Here is an 18,843-nt window from a genome sequence, read left to right as displayed (position 1 = left end):
ATATGAGGGAAACAATGGAGGGGGGGAGGGGGAATATGCCGCCTCGCACTCTTCCGTAATAAACAGAGCCGAGGGTCAACACCAGTGTCGTATTTCTCAAGCTGAGGAAAGGAACACTTCACTTGTATCCACAGTACTCTAGTGACCCATATGCAGGGGCAACCCTTACAGTGAAAATGTTAAGTTCCTCCCCTCCCCCCCCCCCCCCCAAATTAAGAATGCGACCCCTCTGTGGATAAATATGGTAAGTTTTAGATGGTATTAAAGTGTTTTGCGAATGGGTCATTTTGTCCTCAACTCCCTCAGACGTGTAGCAATGACACTATTGCACATCTTTAACAAAACTAAGCTGACTTAATTTATTCCCATTTTTGCAAAATTCTAGTCTGCACTGCTTACAAACACATGACAATGATTATTAGTACAGTAGAATCCCGTTATAGCGAGCACGGTAATAGCGAGTACACGGCTATAACGAGGTCTTTTTGAGGAATTTACGGCGTGATCGCGTGAAGCGCGCCTTGGTTATTTGTCTGCTTTATCTTCACCGCTCTCGCTCGGCACTAGACATCTTGCCGTTGACGCCTGTCACATTCTTCAACCTTGCAGTCGCCACCTAAGTGCGTGGCTTTAAAAATAGAATCCCGTCCTTTCTTTCTTTTATCAAACTTCCACTTGGCTTCAAGGCCAAGGTATGCTCGACTCGAACAAACCAAGCCTTTGAATATACATATACTTGTACGCATTTCTTATTATTTATAAAATAGACAAAATCTATTTTTTCCCGCCATTAAACATAACAATGCACATTTTTTTTTAAATATAAATGCTCTTAATTAATTTGTTGGGACATTTTCATTAACGAATAATAACATTGTTTATAACTATGTTAGGTCAAAAACGTCAAGAGCCGTCTTTATACTTGTTGCTAATTGATTGTGTTAATAATAAACAAATATTTATAAACGTGTTTGGAATTATTTCAGTCGTGACACGTTAACAAACACGTCACGTTATTTATTTTACTAGCTGGCAAATAGTAGGCACTACCATATTTATTTCCGAATCACTAGGACAGTTTTATTGTAACTTTTGTTTCGGTCAGTTGGGGTATCTGTCCAGGAAGGGGGTGGTGATGGTTTGAGTTTAATTCTGAATTTATTTTCGAAAAACGTTTACAGGTTTTTTTTAAATGAAAAAAGTATAGTTTTCCAGCGACTATTCCGTTTGAGGCGTACGTGCATTGCCGTACTCCTGCTTTTTTGTGAGGAATTAAATCGTCACGCTACACTAGCGCCATCTATTTATAACATCCTAAACCAACATGGCCACCAGCAGACAGCCCGCGTTGACGATATATAGCAGGACAATGCTGCGTAGCCGCGGGTTGAAATGGAATACTTACGTGGCGTGGTAGGGTATTCTGGTTATTTTGACGCAATCGGTGATCGCATCCGTACTTATGGCCATGGGGTATCGTTTTAAAGAGAATTCACACATCTGCTCAAATAAATTAAGATTACGTTAATATAACCTGTTATTTTCCAATTATACAGGTTTAAACACAATTGTTATGCTATTTCAGATTTATTTTTTGGGGGCCAAAATCTGTCCAATTCGGTTATAGCGAGGATCAAACCCGGAACCGTGACACCTCGCTATGACGGGACTCTAGTGTAGTAAAAATATAACACAAGAAAAACATTTTTCAAACTTTTTATTATTTAAATTACATTTAAACAAGCATATTTACACACACTGCATAACTTCTCTCGTAAAACTGTATGCTCAAACACAAATGTACAATAGACATGAAACGTACCAATACAAACACTGAATCAAACATTGATTAGTGCAAAGTTCTCTTAAAACAAATAATCTTTAAAAAAATCAACTTCAGGATGGATTGTACTAATCTGTGCAAAATAAATTTTACTGCTATTTTTATTTTTCAGAAGAAAAAACAGACAAAAACCCAATAACTTCAGTTCCAATACATATAGTCATAATCATAAATAATAACCATGCCAGAGATCCTAGTGATTGTTTTAAGCTCCACCATTTCTTTAGTCTTAACAACAGTAATTTATGGTATTTTTATTCAATCACAAATTCTGAAGTATCTTTAAGAGTTAAAATAGATCTACTACAGCCCACTTTGTTATCAGTCTTAAGGAACATCTCTTGCACATCTTAAAAATTAAACACTTTTCTCTAACGTCGCCTGTTTCCACCTGCCAGGATCATAGCGACGCGTAAGAAGATGTTGATTATGTCCATGTAGATGGCTATGGCACTGGAAAAAAAAGTACATGATTTGTTGTAATGTTTGAGAAGAGCAGATACTAGTTTTATTACAAAAAGTTAGCATGTGCAATAATCCACAATTGTATTAATGACTGAAAAAGAAAACCAAAAACTAAATACAACTATTTGCTAACATCAAAAACAGAGGTACTGCATGTTCTTATCTCATGGTGTGATACATGGTTTGAATCCTCTTTTGCAATCAAAAATTAAGGACTTTTTAAAAACCCCTATACTTCCATTGCCTTCACCACTATCAAAAAGGCAGAAAACTGTCTGTAATATTACAAAATCCCTATAGAAAATAACATTGTAAAATAATCGACAAAAAATAATTATGTTTGTCAGTTCAGTTCTTGCAGATGAACCCCTTAGGTCCAGAATTATATCTGGAACACATCTAACACAGGCATAGTGTCTATCTGAAATTTGTAGCCATAACATTTACTTTATAAGTAGAAAGTAAAAGAGTAATGCACACCTTTTTGGTTTAAAGGGTGATTTATCTATACAAACTACAAAAAAAAATCAAAACTCAGGTATTTATAAAATACCTATAATCATATAGTCCGAATTTCGCTAAATATACTGCGCTTGCACAAAGCGTTGTTTGCTGTTAAATCATTTACAAACTTTTTAAAAAAAACTTAAGAAAGAATGCAAATTGCATTGGAAAAACAGACCAATACCCTTGATATTTTTACTTAAATAAAATATTGATTTTGTCTGAATACACATCCAATCATAACTCCCGATAAATAGTTAAATATGTGACAAAAAAATGAATTGCCACTGAAACCATTTCTAGGCTCTGAAATTAAAATTAAGTAGAGCAAAACACTTAAATCTTTTTTTCAAAAAACACATAGGAAAAATTTAAAAATTTGTATCGTTCATAGTTTGTTAAAATTATACATTAATAAATTCTACTGTCACATTTTGTTATAAGAACAAGGGCCTAAAGCTATAAATAAAATAAAAAATTTAGATTGTGATTTCCAAAAGAGAATTTACACATCGAACAGATATTCTAATGTTGTGTTTAATCCCACTTTTAGTTAACACCATATTACTAAAAAATAAATACTAAGAAACATAAAGATATGTTGTATCAACTTAAATTGACAACATAAAGTCTAACCATAACATGAGACAGAACTAATGTATTGTACCCATAACTATTGTAGTAGTAAACACCACAAAATAGTGCAGGCTATTACCAGAGTTTACTCAGCTCGAGACAGAATGTGAGCATTGCATGCAATCTGCGAGCTATTCGACTACGTGCCCACACACTATACAGTTTATCAACATAAGGAAACATAATGCCAACTAGCGCTGGCTACATTTTCATATGTTCTACACAGCGGCAATGGTATACATAAACATAACATTCTAAAGAGGATTTACAAATCAGTCAACTTTGCATTTCTGTTAATTAAATAAGTAAATTGTAATATCCTAATAAATAATGGATTTTAACATTAAAAAAACATAGTTTTACAGGAAAATAAGTTTTTGGTGTACTTTCATGGGGAAAAATAACGTACATTGTATGGAGAAAATGGTTTAACTGTAACATTTGACCATATTAGACAGGAAATCGTATTGTGTGGAAACGTCTTAAAACGTGTTTTACTGTAAGTCCCAAGCAATACTGACATATCCAGACAAAGACAGGTCACACTCGATCACCACAAAACTACTCACGATGCCACGGGGTCGAACTGTCGCTGGCCGTACATTGGGACCACCTCCGCCTCTCTGATTATCCTCTGGGTCTTGTAGAGCAGCAGCCCGGAGAAGAGCAGCAGGCCCCCGTACACGCTCATGGAGTACAGTCCCGCGCCCAGGGCCGTGGTCGGAGGGAAAAACATGCTACCTGCACACAGGAAACAAGCATTGCTCTAAAAACTCAACTTTATGGTGCTATCAGGTTGGCAGAGGTTCTGAACATGGGTAAAATGCAGGCTCAGGTAAGAGCATAAATTCTCTTCCCCATACTCCCCTTACATTATCTGATTAAGAGTACACTCGTAATAGCAAAAAAAAAAATAAGGAAATACTAAATTCAAAGTCAATTATTCATAGAGACAAAAAATGCACACTACAAAAGTTGTTGCAAATTTATTTATTAATAAAACAGGTCTCAACTAATATTTTTTTTTTTTTTAACTTTTAACCATTTTCATGCTATTGGCAAATATCAACATGCCCTCCTACGCCAATATTTGTGCTTCTCCACGCCAACCCCAAGTTGTAAAGATCCTTCACTTTTATTTACTCTCAGCACAGAATCTCTAAGCTGATAAAACTACAAACCTTTAAACGAGTTACTCATGCCACTTTAAATGCTGTCGTTCACTTACCCTCAAAAATATGCTTAGTTAAAAAAAACTTGATACTGTGCAGCTGAAGTCCTAAACTTATGCCATTTGACTGCCATTTATCACCACCTACTGAGCCTCATCACAGGCTTGACAGATGGACAGAATAATGGTGTCTTGGTAGTGTCTCCTTGACGCGTGTCACATGTCACAATCACCTCATATCCCCCATCTTGTCCCTGCCATGGCACCAGCAGCTCTATATTAGCTCCTGCGTGCAGACAGCTGCACGATCACCATCCCAATACATACAATGTTTGTAAACTTTTGTTAAATTGGTTAATGTTAACATTATTTTATTCATAATAATTTATAACTTTTTAACTTATATTTTAAATATCTGTGACAAGACGCGAGCATGAAACGGAAGTGTGAGGACTCGACGAGACAGCAACGAAGCACTCACCGAGAGAAGCTGCGAAGACAGCGCCCAGCCCGATCGCCAGAGGGCCAGCCATGTTCATGAACTTGTCGCTCGGGGCGCACACCGCGATGGTGGAGAGCGCGCCAGTGATGCCAGCGGTGTACCTGCGCGAGCGGGGAAGCCAATCAGCCATCACAGACGGGCAAAGTCACACGCTGATTTGAAACCAACTACAGGAGTCTCCTGCTGATCCGGGCCCCGCTTGTCCTTTTAATCCTCCAACCCCCAGAATAAACATATGATATTGCATAACTTAAAGATTTTGTACAAATAAATTTGATTTTTTTTTATAAACACACATGAATACTATAGACCATCTGTTTGGACTTGTGATGTTTTTAAATTTGTGTACATATGTTGGGACTTTGAGACATTCCTTATATCAAGACTGTGTTTGAACTTCCTGCGCTACTGGCTGCGGCAGCGCCACTAGCTGGCAGTGCCGGCAACTAGTCAGTCTTTGTTATCGCACCGCCGCGGTAAGTCGTTCCGTCAGGAAGATGGTGTTATCAGTAGGGCCAGGAAATTTTCGCGAACCGCGAAATAACGCGAAATACCGCGAAATGCCACCAAAATTACATTATATGCGAAATCCCACAATAAACCATCTATTCGCGAAATAACCGCTAAATCATTTAAATTCACTGGTTTACATAAGCGTTCACCCTAATTTACGTATTTTGCTTTCACCCGAAACTCGCGTTACACTTATTTACAGCAATATTATATGCTCTTTATTCATAAAATCTACATTTCATAACCCCATGTGAATTAATATTGTTCTGTTTTCTATTCCACGTAACGTAACCTACGAACGAAAACCAAAACAAACACATCGACGCCTGCTAGATGCGAGTGCGAGCGTAGGCGATAAGCGCCCGAGTTCGAGATAATCGATTTAAGTGTCGATACATTCATGGCAACTGTTTTTTCTGTGCGTAAAAGTGTAGCCGGTGCAGTCTATTAACGATTCTATCCGTTTACCACGTCAGTGGCCATGCGCATTGTGTTCATGTGTTTACTAAAGGGATGTTCACAATAAAATTATCTCGTGATTGATGAAATACGTGTTTGTTAATACTGAGTGTTGAAAATGCCGAAAGTTGTAAGTGTTTTTGATCGCGCACCTGAATTTGAGAGCGATGGATTTTACGTTTTTGACAAAGTGAACAAAACATTGATGTGTAAATTTTGTAATGTTAAAATAGAGTGGGCTCGCAAAGACACGTGTGTCAAGCATTGCCGCGATGGTACAGTGCACAGACAGAAAAAAGCAGCAGCTGAATCACAAGCCTGCACAAGCAAAAGGCAAATTTCTGTTGGTGACAGCTTTCAGGTGGCAAAAAAGACGAAAGTTGACAAAGAAATTTTTGCCTCATCTTTGACAAAAGCTTTCATGGAAGCGAACATACCATTGGAGAAACTCGGCGATCCTGCAATAAAAAACTTTGTGGAAACTTTTGTTCCTGGTAAGGATGAATATTTGTTTATTATAAATTATTTGTTACGTTCCAAGACCCTATCTAATCTGTTAAAACTTGTTAAAGTTAAAATTGTTTTAAATTTTTTTCCATGTTTATACTAGTGATGTGCGAGTCTCGGCATCATCGAGAACGAGTCGAGACAGAAATTTTCTCGATCTCGTCTCGAGATAATTTTTTTGGCTCGGAATTTTCGAGAATTTTGTAAACAAGAAATAGGTTAGGTAATATAATATATTGAGGCAGCATTTTGTGTTGCGTGTTGAAATAATTAACATATCTTCAACGTAACGTAGATCGAATAGAATAAAATATACTTGTTACGCTAGTATACACGATAAATTATTAAAAAGTTAAAAACGAACAACTTCCGTTTACAAGTCACTACATGAAACGGTAAACGTAAACAATGAATTGTGCTGTGGTTATCACATTAAATTACAGAATAAAATGATTATTTTCCGTTAATAAAACCAACATTAAAGTTAACAATAAATCATTTTCGGTATCAATATCAAGTATCAACGTAAAACGGTACGGTAAAAAATAAAAATATAAACATGACTGCAGAATTCTTCCACGATTGCATTTTGTTTTATGGCCTTAGGTTATACACACGGCCAGCAGTATATAACAAGCAACATGATGTTTAAATTGCGGTCCGTATCGATAGTGACATATCGATAGTGGCGAATGTTCAGACTTTCATGATCAAGTACCGTCCATGGCTCAAGGAAACTGTATAGACTATGGAGTCAATAACGTACTATGTTTGCATACGACAGTAGGCAAATAAACTTGAGTGTAAAGGTAAAGTTGTAATTGCAATTGCAATTGTGAATACTTGATAAAATTATTGAATAATTATGTATGTTTGTCAGATTACAGTCAAACCTCTATCTATCGAACTCGCATGTATCGATTGTCCGTGTTTATCGTATACTTTCTACGGTCCCGGCAAAATTGCCATACAACTAAGGTTAAAAAAGTCCGCTTGTACCGATGTTCGAATTATCGTTTTGTCCGCATTGATCGTACAAAATATGTGGTCCCGTCACTATAAATTATAATAGATGATCGTTTAACCATAAAGATTTTGCAGAAATAACCATTTATTAGAAAGAAACCGTCATAAAAACAGTAACAATAGTATACAGTAGTAAAAATCACCTTAAATCTGCAGCCAAGTAATGGAGCACGTAAATATGAAGAAAAGACAATTGAACAACAACTTACGAAGAAATATGGATGATGTACCATAACTACAGTACAAACCCAATTGTTATCCTAAGATAATTACCATAAAAAGAACTAAAGATTCTTTGTCGATACCATAATTACTACAGAAGCACGATAGCTACCACATTTGCACTACAGTTACCGTAACAACCGAGATGTATATTTACCGTGACGGTAATGTATTTATTTATGACATATTAAAATTAAAGAACATTATTGAAAAAAAGGATGTTAAATTTTTATATGTACGTTTGGCACATGTTGCGAAGAAATAATACGATCTGAAAGAATGCAGTACTACTACGAAAAGTGAAAAGGGTAATCGTGGATTTTTAGGTTATGGCAGTCTCTCTCGTTTTTCAGTAATATCGGCCGAAAATTAACAAGCGTATCGGAAGTCGGTAGAAATGTTGATTCAACTAAATATTGGCAAAATCGGCTTTTTCAGTACAGCTCTACATTTGATGACATGAGTAAACATATTTCAGACTTCAGGATATTGAAAAAGACTTTAATTTCCATGTAGATTTATTGTGCGTATGTTTTTTTTTTTGCAAGTGTAAATTGAATTAAGTAAAAACTTCCATCTTTATTTACTTTTCAACTGATTAACTTTAATGACAAGTAACTGATATATTTCTGACACTAATTTTGAGGTTGAAATATTTTTTTAAATTTCTTAGAGTGAAGTCCACTTCTATTGAATGTCCGTATCTACTGAATTTTTTTGTTGGTCCCCTGAAAAACGATAGATAGAGGTTTGACTGTATTGAGTTTTACTTTTTTGGATCATATTATCCTGTTAACTAAAGTACAGATTTCTCGATCTCGACTCGATTCTCGAGAATTTTTAAATTGCTTTCTCGATCTCGTCTCGAATTCAAAAAAGTCTTTCTCGCACATGCCTAGTTTATACCGCTAGAGGGCACCATTTTCTTACAGGTGGAGGGCAGTTACCATGTGTAAAAACATTGCGTGAGACGTATGTGCCCAAGATCCAAGAAGCGGCTGAGGAGCAGTGGATTAAATCAATTGAGGGACAAGATATTGTTATTTTGTGTGATGAAACCACTGACAAAAAGGGACAGTGTGTTTTTGTGGTGCTTTTCAAAACATTACAAGCTTCAGACTCACAAATTCTTCTTGCTGCCGGGGTCAAAATTTTAGAGAATTCTAATGCTAGTGAGTGCTCGCGGGCAATATTAGAAGTACTGACAAAATTTAAGGTTGACCATACAAGGGTTGTTGCGGTTGTGTGTGACAGTGCACGCTACATGACTAAGTGTGTGCATTCTTTACAAGTTGTTCTTTCGTCTGAGGGTAGGGACGTCCTTCATGTTCAGTGTTGGAGTCATAAACTGAATCTCATTCAAAATATTTGGCCCCAATCTCTGCCGGAGCTTAACAATTTTGTTAGCAAAACGAAAACAGCATTTATGAACACGCGCAAAAGGAAACACAAGTACTTGTGTTTTCTCAAGCAGCGCTATCCAGAACAAGAAAAGCCTCATGTTCTGTTTCCATCACCAGTCCTTACAAGATGGGGTTCATGGTTTGAGTCGGTGGGTTATGTTAACACATACCTTGACGACTTGGTAACATACCTGAAGTCACTGGAGCTCGAGTCGTCAGAAGCTCTGATGTATTTTCAAACCTTGTCAGTGGAAGAGATTGTAATCATTCAATGTCAGGCTGAATTTCTCGTCGAACATGGGTGTGCTTTGGTTGAGCTGACAAAGCAGCTGGAGGGTTCAAGCTACCCCATGTCCCACTTGATCAGTGGAAAACTCTCAGACTTGTTGAAAAGTTTGCAGCTGGTGAATGATTTTAATTTTGGCTCAAAAACAAATGAGAGTCTAAAGTTGTTGGCAGCTGTTAAACAAGGTTTGGTTAAATCCCAGTTCCAGTCCTGTGGGTTGAGATGTCACACAAAGTTGATGAAGTTGATTAATGAAGATCCTTCCAAAAATATCTTCCAAAACTTGGGGCAACTGTTTAATCCACGGGAAATAATGTTGAATGATGTTTGCAATGATATGGTCAGGGCAGGAAAATAATTGCCATTTGTTTCAACTGTTTCAGGAAAAGAATTTTTGGAAGGATACTCAGCCTTAAAGGAAATAGTAGTTGAGAAAGTGAAAAAGAGTGAAGGAAGTGTGGATATCATTCCAATTCTGTTGGCCTTGAAACTGGACCATTCAGCTTTTGCATGCAATGCTCTGAAAGCCATTTGGATACCAGTATCAAATGTTGACTCTGAAAGGACATTTTCAGCATATTCCGATGTGTTTTCAGACAAAAGGCGAAGTTTGAAACCTCAAAACGTTGAGCTTATGGTCTCATTGTACTTTGGAAGTAAAACATAACATGTTGAAGAAACTCGGACTAAGTTATACTTACAGTGCTGAATTGTTATTAGCATAAATTTTGCTTCTTGTCTTACATATTGAATAATTTTTGTAATTTTTAACTATTGAAACTGTTGATTTGTAATTTGTATTGTTTTGTGGAAAGCTGGAAAAAAATGTAGGCCTGTCCGATTATATTTGCATTCTATATGACATAATTTTTGTAAGTACAGCGTGTATTTTTTTTTAATTCACACTTCCGAAGTGCAGTTTTTATGACGAAATATAAAAATTTTTATGACGAAATCAAGAAATTTTTATGGCGAAATCTGCTTAATTTATTTACCGTTAAAGTAGGGCTTTAGTTATCAGTCCACAGTCAAAACACTATCTGTACATTAACAGGCGAACTCACGCACCACGCGGCCCGGATGATGATGGGCCCGCCCAGCAGGCAGATGGGCGCGATGACAGCGCCCAATATCGCTGTGTGCCCCAACCAAGCCAGTTGCTTCACGCCGAAACCCGGCTCGTACGGGATGCTCTGGACCAGCATGCCGCTGCCGATCATGGCCGCGATGCAGGCTGCGATGGACTGCAACACGACAAGCGTTGCCACGGTTCCCGGCTTCATGCACTCTACCTGTGTCATTCCACTCATCTCAAATGCATGAAATACTGTTTATAGTGGCATGTGACTTTGGTCGAATGGGGTGTTTTACTATGGTGCGATACATTTCTATGGTCGAAAAAGTTACTATTTGGTGCTGCCATCAGCAAGATCCATTCCTCGAAGTGGTGTGTCTTTTTTCTCCATAAAATAAAATATTCAAACAATACTTAATTAAATCACCAAAAAATTAAATTTGTTATCAAAATGTATAGATATGAAATATTCATTTAATTTGTTTGGCCTTACTTTTCTTACTAAACCAATAACTAACTACTGATGTTTATACACTTTTACAAGATAGAAATAATTGCTGATTTATCATTATTTTGCGGAAGGAATAACCTGCCTTGAATCAGTTTATCACACATTATTTATTATAAAAATATAGCATTTATACAAGCAAAAAAAATTTAAATAAAGAAAATATAACAAAATTGCATTAAAAATACTATTTAATGGAGTATTACCAACAGAAATCATAAAAATTATAAAATCTTGTCTTAAATGATGGCGTAGTGCCGGCACTTACGAGAAAAGAGGTCTTGCCGACAAAGTTCAGCAGGGCAGGAGTACGCAGCGTGGCCGTAGCAGCGGCAGCCGTAGCGACGACTGAACCGGCCACGTACAGGTACGTCGTGTGGACTCGGTCACGCACATACTGGGGCCACAACCTGCACACAACACACGAGGCTGTGAGACTGCTACACAGTGCTGTCAGATTCCCCATACCAGACACATGTCATTTCAGTATTTCAGAAATCTGTTTCCGGGATAATGCAACATATTACTTTTAAATGTTGTTTGCATCATTAAAAGAATTTTTAAAATATTTAAATTTTGTAGTAACAATTATAACTTTAAATGGGATTATTTTTTTATGTCTCATCTCGATTTTCAAAGATATTCCTAATCTGACCTCAATTTTGTCTCAAACTATCAATTGAATAAATAAAAAAAGGATTTTAGTAGTTTTTTTTCCTTCTGTTAATTGCATTTTGTTATACTGAAATTTCCGTAAAATTTGCAACACTGGTGAGTGATTATCAAAGACCAAGCAAAGGACAAAGATTAAAGATGCAGAATAGTTAACATTTTTGTTAGATTGTATACCTACTTAGTACATGGAAAACCATTCTATGGTGTATTACCAACCTAAACAAAAGTTTCAGTCAAGACCAACACGGTGGAAGAATGTTGAGGGAGGATACCAAGACCAATAGGAATTGAATGAAGAATGGATGAAGAGAAGATGTTTTAAGGATAAACCAAGCAGCAGTTGTACGTATAATAAAACCCTAAGATTGGAGTCAGGCAAATGATGAAAAATTACAGGTTACAGATAAATGTTTGATACAGACCTCTTTTAACTTGGGTGTTCCATCCCTTATCTATTAAAATATATTTATTACCTGCAACTACTTTAGTATGTGGCTACTCAGCATTAGTTTATTTTATTTTGTTTTTTTTGTTTTGTTTTTTTTAACTTAATCTCTTGTAAACAAATATTTACATTTTTCCCAAGCAATTTTTTTTGGTGTGCCTGTAAAATAATGACCCAGAAAAAATAAAAGCTGTTATTTTGCATTACTAGATATTGCTGCATCACAGGATGTCGGTGCAAGTGCTACTCCAGTATCTAGCGACATGAGAAGCAACTGTGCTACCTAGGGGTTATGTCTAATTATGGTAGAGAGGTCTAATCATGGTAAAGTGGGGCATTGGTAATTGGGGTATCTTAGTGCAACTTTAAATTGTGTGGAGGTTAACCAAAAACTGAACCGAAAACCAATTTTTAAAAACCATAACTGAACAGACAACCGGGGAAAATATAGAACTGACATCAGCAATTCACACAAAATAATATTCTTCTCTTAAAACTTTAATAGTCTTTACTTACACAATTATTTTAAATTTTAGTGTTTTAAAAAATCAACTTCTCTAAATATTAAACTAAGCTAACAAAAATGTTATCCCTGTTTTCAATACGTTGTTAAATAAACAAATAGTTTATTTTGCATCAGTTCGGCAATTCCTGGAATAAGATGCAAATTGTGATAAATATGTGGTGGCTTCACCGGTAGTACCGGCAGGTAACGCTAGGATGATTGTCAGTTGTTCCAACAATTTGTACCAACGCTCGGGATTTGAAAACTGAATATTCGCATTCGCATTCGTGAATGCCTAAAAATTTTACACACGTTACACCACTAGTCAAAACTAACAAGTACATTGCAGAGTACTCACACTGCCTGGTCGACGATTGATGCCTGGTTGGAGAGTCCCAAGCCGTAATAGCACAACGCCCCCAATCCAAGGGCTGCGCCCCCTGCCACTGCTCCACGTCCGACAGTAAACGCTACGACACAGAGCGAAATACACAAGGCTGCAGATTAAGTATCCCATCGCAGTCGCGCTGATCCCAACACGTTTTAAAACTACGTATTAAATAATTACTACAAATTATTGAACATAGGTACACTATAGACACATTTTGCAGGAAAGAGCACTACGACAGGGCTCAGCATTTAACAACGTCCCACAGACCTGCTGCTATGGAGCGCTTCAGTTGTAATTGCAGCAGAAATATACAGCCAACTGCAGATTACTCGATCCAACAAAGTTGGCTACATACATGAACAAATAGAATGCTGCAGATAATTTAAAGTTATCCAATTGTTATTCTGATGTTTTTCACCTTGATGTATTTTTGAATAAAAAGCACAGAAAATTAACTGAAATAAAAAAAATTAATTTGCTTTTAAAAAACAATTTAATATTAAAACATACTGAAAGAAAACACATCATGCCTCAAATTGGAGAAAAATTACTAGCACCATCACTGCATCAACACCACCAGCAATATTGAGCTCTCTGAATGCCACACTATCAGCAAAGGGGTAAAAAAAAAAAAGAGCTCACAGTGACTACATACGAGAACCTAGCAGTTACAAGAACTGATGACTGATGATCTTGTAACTTTTGAGCACTCAAGCTATCTTAAGAAAAAATTAATAATTGCAGCTAGGTCCTAAGTATGATTCTAAACCTTTCAAAACACATAAATTCACGTTACATCTTGAAAATGGCGCATTGTAGAGGAGAAAAAAAAATGCATACAAACAAAATTATTGTAAATTGTGATGTGCTTATTTTTTGAGTATCACGATCATGAAATTTTCAGGTGTCTACTAATAACAGAAGCACGCAGTGAGGGTAGCACGTCCAAAGGCGAGCGACATCACAGTGGTTTCACAGCCGGTGCCACTGGGTGAAAACACATCCTGGTGCCATGGAATTGTTTTCTGGGTAAGGAGAGAGGACAGGAGAAAAGAGGAGAGGATCAGACAGGTGTCTACTGCACCACATTCAGTACAGTGCTCCCCAAGAGAAGCTCAGAAAAATGTGCTATCAACAATTTTTTGGCAGATTTCCTTCAAATGTTTTTATTTTTTATCACATATTTTTCCACAGTTCCTCGAAAAGTGGTGGAAACAACAGGGTTTGGTAAATATTTACTTGGGCTGTATTTCCGAAAAAAAATGTTAAAAATCCGAAAATACCTTTATTTTATGCTCTTCAACTTCCTCTTTTCATTAAAAGTGGCGGAGGTAATAAATTCCAAATACGTTAGGAGATATCGAATTTTTAAATTTCATCATTAGTTGAGCGGTATTCGCAAAAAAAAAAATGTTAAAAATCCGAAAATACCTTTATGATATGCTCTTCAACTTCCTCTTTTCATTAAAAGCGGCGGAGATAAGAAATTCCAAATACTTTAGGATATATCGAATTTTTTAATTTTGCAATACAAGACCTGTGGAACCATTCGAGCGGCGCCATTTTTGTTATTTTGCTGTGTGTTCGTGAGACGTGAATACGTGAATCGTGAATGCGTAATTAATAAAATGGTTGATTAGGTCAGGTCAGTTACATTATTAATACTTTCAAACTAAGCCGACATAAAAAATTATTTTGTGAATTAATTTTAATGGCTGTTTAGTTTTAAAATATTTATAATGTAACTGACCTGACCAAACAAACCCGGACAAAGGGTGAACAGTAAACTAAAATGGTCGATTAGGTCAGGTCAGTTACATTATAAATACTTTCAAACTAAGGTGATATTAAAAATAATGTGAATTAATTTTAATTATTCCTTAATTTTAAATTATTTATAATGTAACTGACCTTACCTAACAAACCCGTAACAAAGGATGTACAGTAACAACTGAGGTAAATTTTTTTGTTACTAATTACTTGCGCAACAATATCAAAATAACAAATAAGACTTTAAAATTAGAAACGTTAAAAACTCACCTAAGTTGGAGGCGGTAATTAAACACCGTTTTAAACAATAATTGAACTAAATAATCACGTATTAGTTAATTTGAATTCTGGCCTATCACGAACAATCACGTGACATCATTATCCAATAAAAAAAAAAATACTCGTACGTAAACAAGAAACAATGGTCCACGCACGCCACAGGAATGCGCTGGTTTTGTGCTGAAATTTAAAAACTCGATATCTCCTAAAGTATTTGGAATTTCTAATCTCCGCCGCTTTTAATGAAAAGAGGAAGTTGAAGAGCATATAATAAAGGTATTTTCGGATTTTTAAAATTTTTTTTCGCAAATACCGCTCAACTACATATGAAGAAATTTAAAAATTCGATATCTCCTAAAGTATTTGGAATTTCTAATCTCCGCCGCTTTTAATGAAAAGAGGAAGTTGAAGAGCATTATATAAAGGTATTTTCGGATTTTTAACATTTTTTTTCGGAAATACCGCCCAAGTAAATATTTACCCAGGGTTTAGCTGTAGCTGTTTTAACTGAACATTAAACACCATTTCATGTGATTCAGTTTAGCTGCGGCGAAAGTCGAGATGTACAAGAGCTTCCCTTGCACATCAGGGAACTGCACAAGCCTACTCGAGCATCATCATGGTGTCTACAATATTATCTGGTGGACCAATTTAAGGACTTTTTCAAGAACTTCAAATAAAATTTATCTACAAGTTTTTGAGTATCAAAAGGTGATTTTTAAATATATGTAACCAAACGTAAATATAAGCAAATGTAACACAAAATTTCCTGTACTTTGTAGGAACGTAAAACTTCTTAAGTGAGAAAATTAAAACATTTTCAGAGATAATATCAGTCATAGCTAACGTACAGCTATAAACAGAAGTGAACACCTCGTTACCTGTCTCGCCCGCGGGCTGTGTGATCTGCTCCTGGAGGGACCGGCGCTCCGCCAAGCGCTCCTTGAAGCCGCTCCGGCCGCCCCCGGTGAACTTGCGGAGGGGCTGGAAGCGGGCCGCGTGAGCGGGCGGAGCACTCTGTCGCAACAGCGCCCTGGCCGCCGGTGTGATCGACACCTGGCACAGTCTTGAGACAAGCATTTTCCTGGGTGGGAAAAACCAAACCAAATAGCAATTAGGGTCTTTTTTAACCAAATAAATTGAATAGACAAAAATTTATACAGCATCTAGAATTACAGTTGTGCACATTTTAACACTGCATTCTTCAATTAGGCACTTTTTTAATCTGGCACAGATGGGCACCTTGCATGAAAACCTTTTTTGGGTGTATTGGGGCATTTTTTGACGGACGCTCATCGAATATATGCATATTTTAGTTATATGTAGATTAAAGCTTTAGTAAATGCTAATTATTTGCAGTGAAAAAATTAAAATTGACTTGTAATTTCCCGCCTGAGACAAGAGTCTACAGAGATGGAATGGAGTCGACAATCATAGGAAACAGCCGCCCTATAGGATGGACACACCCGTCATTCCAGCCAGCTTTAAGTATGATTCACAGTACAATTTAAAATTGCTTCAAAATGTATTTCTATAAATTCTGCAATTACCAAATATATAATAAAATAACATATAGTGAACATAAACATAGGAAATACTTTTTTGTTATGTTCCTAAAAACCTTTTTGGCCAATTGTGGGTAAGCTTGTTTTAATAAATTTTGTTAGTATCTCGTTCTATTTTATAGTCTAAATTGTGTTTATTGCATCTTTATATGTACATCAGGTAGACATTTCATTTGGTATAATGTTAAGCGACATCACAAAAAAAAAAGACCAATCATGCATGCCCTGCAAGTCTGTTGACCCCTAAGAGTTGGCTATAGCGACCTAAGCGACAGAGCACATAACTTCGAGAGTTACATAATATATAACAGTTTTCAAAAATGGGAACAGCACATAGCATCATATCCAAGGACCATTCAACTGTAGCAGAGCCTTTACACAAACTCTCACTCATTCAAACTACATTTTTTCTACATTTGTCAACCAATCTCATCAATGGTGAATTTAAATCACTATATATTCAGCTCCACCCTGGAAATTTTTTAGAATACTTCCTCCTGCTTCTAAGCAATTCTCTCTTAATCATTCTGTCTCCTAGATTCCCACAAGCTCTACACCTTTACTAACATAAGTCCACCTTTTTATTTAACGTCTACCAAAACTATTTCCTTTATCAAGCCCATTCTACAATGACACGATAACGGAGATGGAGCAACAAAAACAGAGGAGGATCTCACGGAAATGAGTTTCTACAACAACACGCAGAAGGAGACGAACTCCTATGGATTAGCTTTACAATGCTGAGCTCTTCCGTTTATGTTGCTCCGTGCAAACCAACAGAAGCAAAGTATTTGGCTGCTGTGGAAGCCATGTGTTAAGAATTGTTGCAAGTACAAAAAAAATCTAGTCTCATATTATTACTTTGCGGTGTATTTTGATTATACATGTAAATTCTGCCCGTGCTATAATCTCATTAATTGCCATTGTTACGTGTACGTACACTGTGGAAGCAGCAGACACGCGATAGTGAGATGTTCGGGGAGATGTCTCCCGTTTCCGAGTCATAGTATAACGGACCTTATACTGATCAGCTGAGATTCTCATTCTTTTCAAGACCATTAGTAAACCTCCTACCTCTTGACTTGATTTGGTACACTTGCAATTGGTCTTCCCCTCAGTAGCAAGTCATTCAAAACCTCCAACCCCCTTCCCAAAAACTATGCTTTCACTATCTGACAATACCTTGCTAGCCACAAAACAAACAATAATGACATACGTTTAAACATCCCTTTAATGCTAAAACAAGGACATTTTACCAATATATACATAAATAAAAAGAATGACGCAATATAGATGCAATATTGTGGTAAAAACTAAGACAAGAAAAAAAAACTTACCGCAGTACTTAACTGTCAATGAGTAATTATCGAATAATTTATTGCCAAATACCAATATAACAATTAATTGATACAAACAATACAACTCGAGTAGTCACGAAAATTTCTACAACATCAAATTGAACGCCAAACAGAAACAGAGCACACCAGATAGAACTTCGTAGAAAGTAATCGAATTCGCTTCGCAATATCATAGAAATGATACACAGAAAGACGTGGAAATACGTTCTTAATAAACGGAACAGACCTCGAGATTGTGATTTTTTTATCCCTCTTCATTTGAAGCAGTCTCTCGAGGATTATGCTCTAGGACTCTCCTCCTAAAGCAGCATTTCGAGGATTACAATCCAGGTCCTTTGCCCCCTCTGCTTCCTTGTTCCCTGCTCAGCAAAAGGGCAGGCTGACTGCCCGACTCAGGAGCTGTTCGGCAGTGACAACTGAGGACGAGACACTCCGGGGGGAATTCACCCCAACTCAAGCCACTCCAGCACCCGACACTGTTGTCGGGACATGTCAAATGCTATGAACTTTCATGCAAGATATAACTATATAATTTCTCTTTATTATAATTATTTGATTTATGTCAACTACCCTGTCTTAAGAATTCATCACCGACTACATGTTGCCCTCTCCGAGTTAGTGCTAGATGCTGGGGGTGGATCTAGTGATTTACTGAATTGGCTTTAGGTTAAAAATGTATGGTGGCCCAGCACAAGCCCAGTCTAGTTCTTAACGTCTAACCAAATTATGTTTTAG

General features: G+C 36.7%; 1 protein-coding gene across 1 annotated transcript; it reads right to left on the bottom strand.

Moving 5' to 3' along the window:
- Positions 1 to 1,700: 1,700 nt before the first annotated feature.
- LOC134538704 (growth hormone-inducible transmembrane protein-like) lies at positions 1,701 to 18,301 on the bottom strand. The gene is made up of 8 exons (XM_063380143.1): positions 18,088 to 18,301; positions 16,067 to 16,269; positions 13,104 to 13,215; positions 11,389 to 11,530; positions 10,606 to 10,781; positions 5,101 to 5,222; positions 4,018 to 4,189; positions 1,701 to 2,296 (listed from the first exon to the last, which is right to left on the bottom strand). Exons 2-8 carry the CDS (start codon positions 16,263 to 16,265, stop codon positions 2,215 to 2,217), a joined length of 1,005 nt encoding a protein of 334 aa, XP_063236213.1. The 5' UTR covers positions 16,266 to 16,269; positions 18,088 to 18,301; the 3' UTR covers positions 1,701 to 2,214.
- Between the last annotated feature and the right edge of the window lie 542 nt (positions 18,302 to 18,843).

Source organism: Bacillus rossius, chromosome 14, assembly GCF_032445375.1.
Source record: "Bacillus rossius redtenbacheri isolate Brsri chromosome 14, Brsri_v3, whole genome shotgun sequence".
In the NCBI taxonomy this organism is placed as follows: Eukaryota; Metazoa; Arthropoda; class Insecta; order Phasmatodea; family Bacillidae; genus Bacillus; species Bacillus rossius.
Note: the sequence above shows the minus strand (reverse complement) of the source record. Positions and strands in the feature narration are given on the sequence as shown.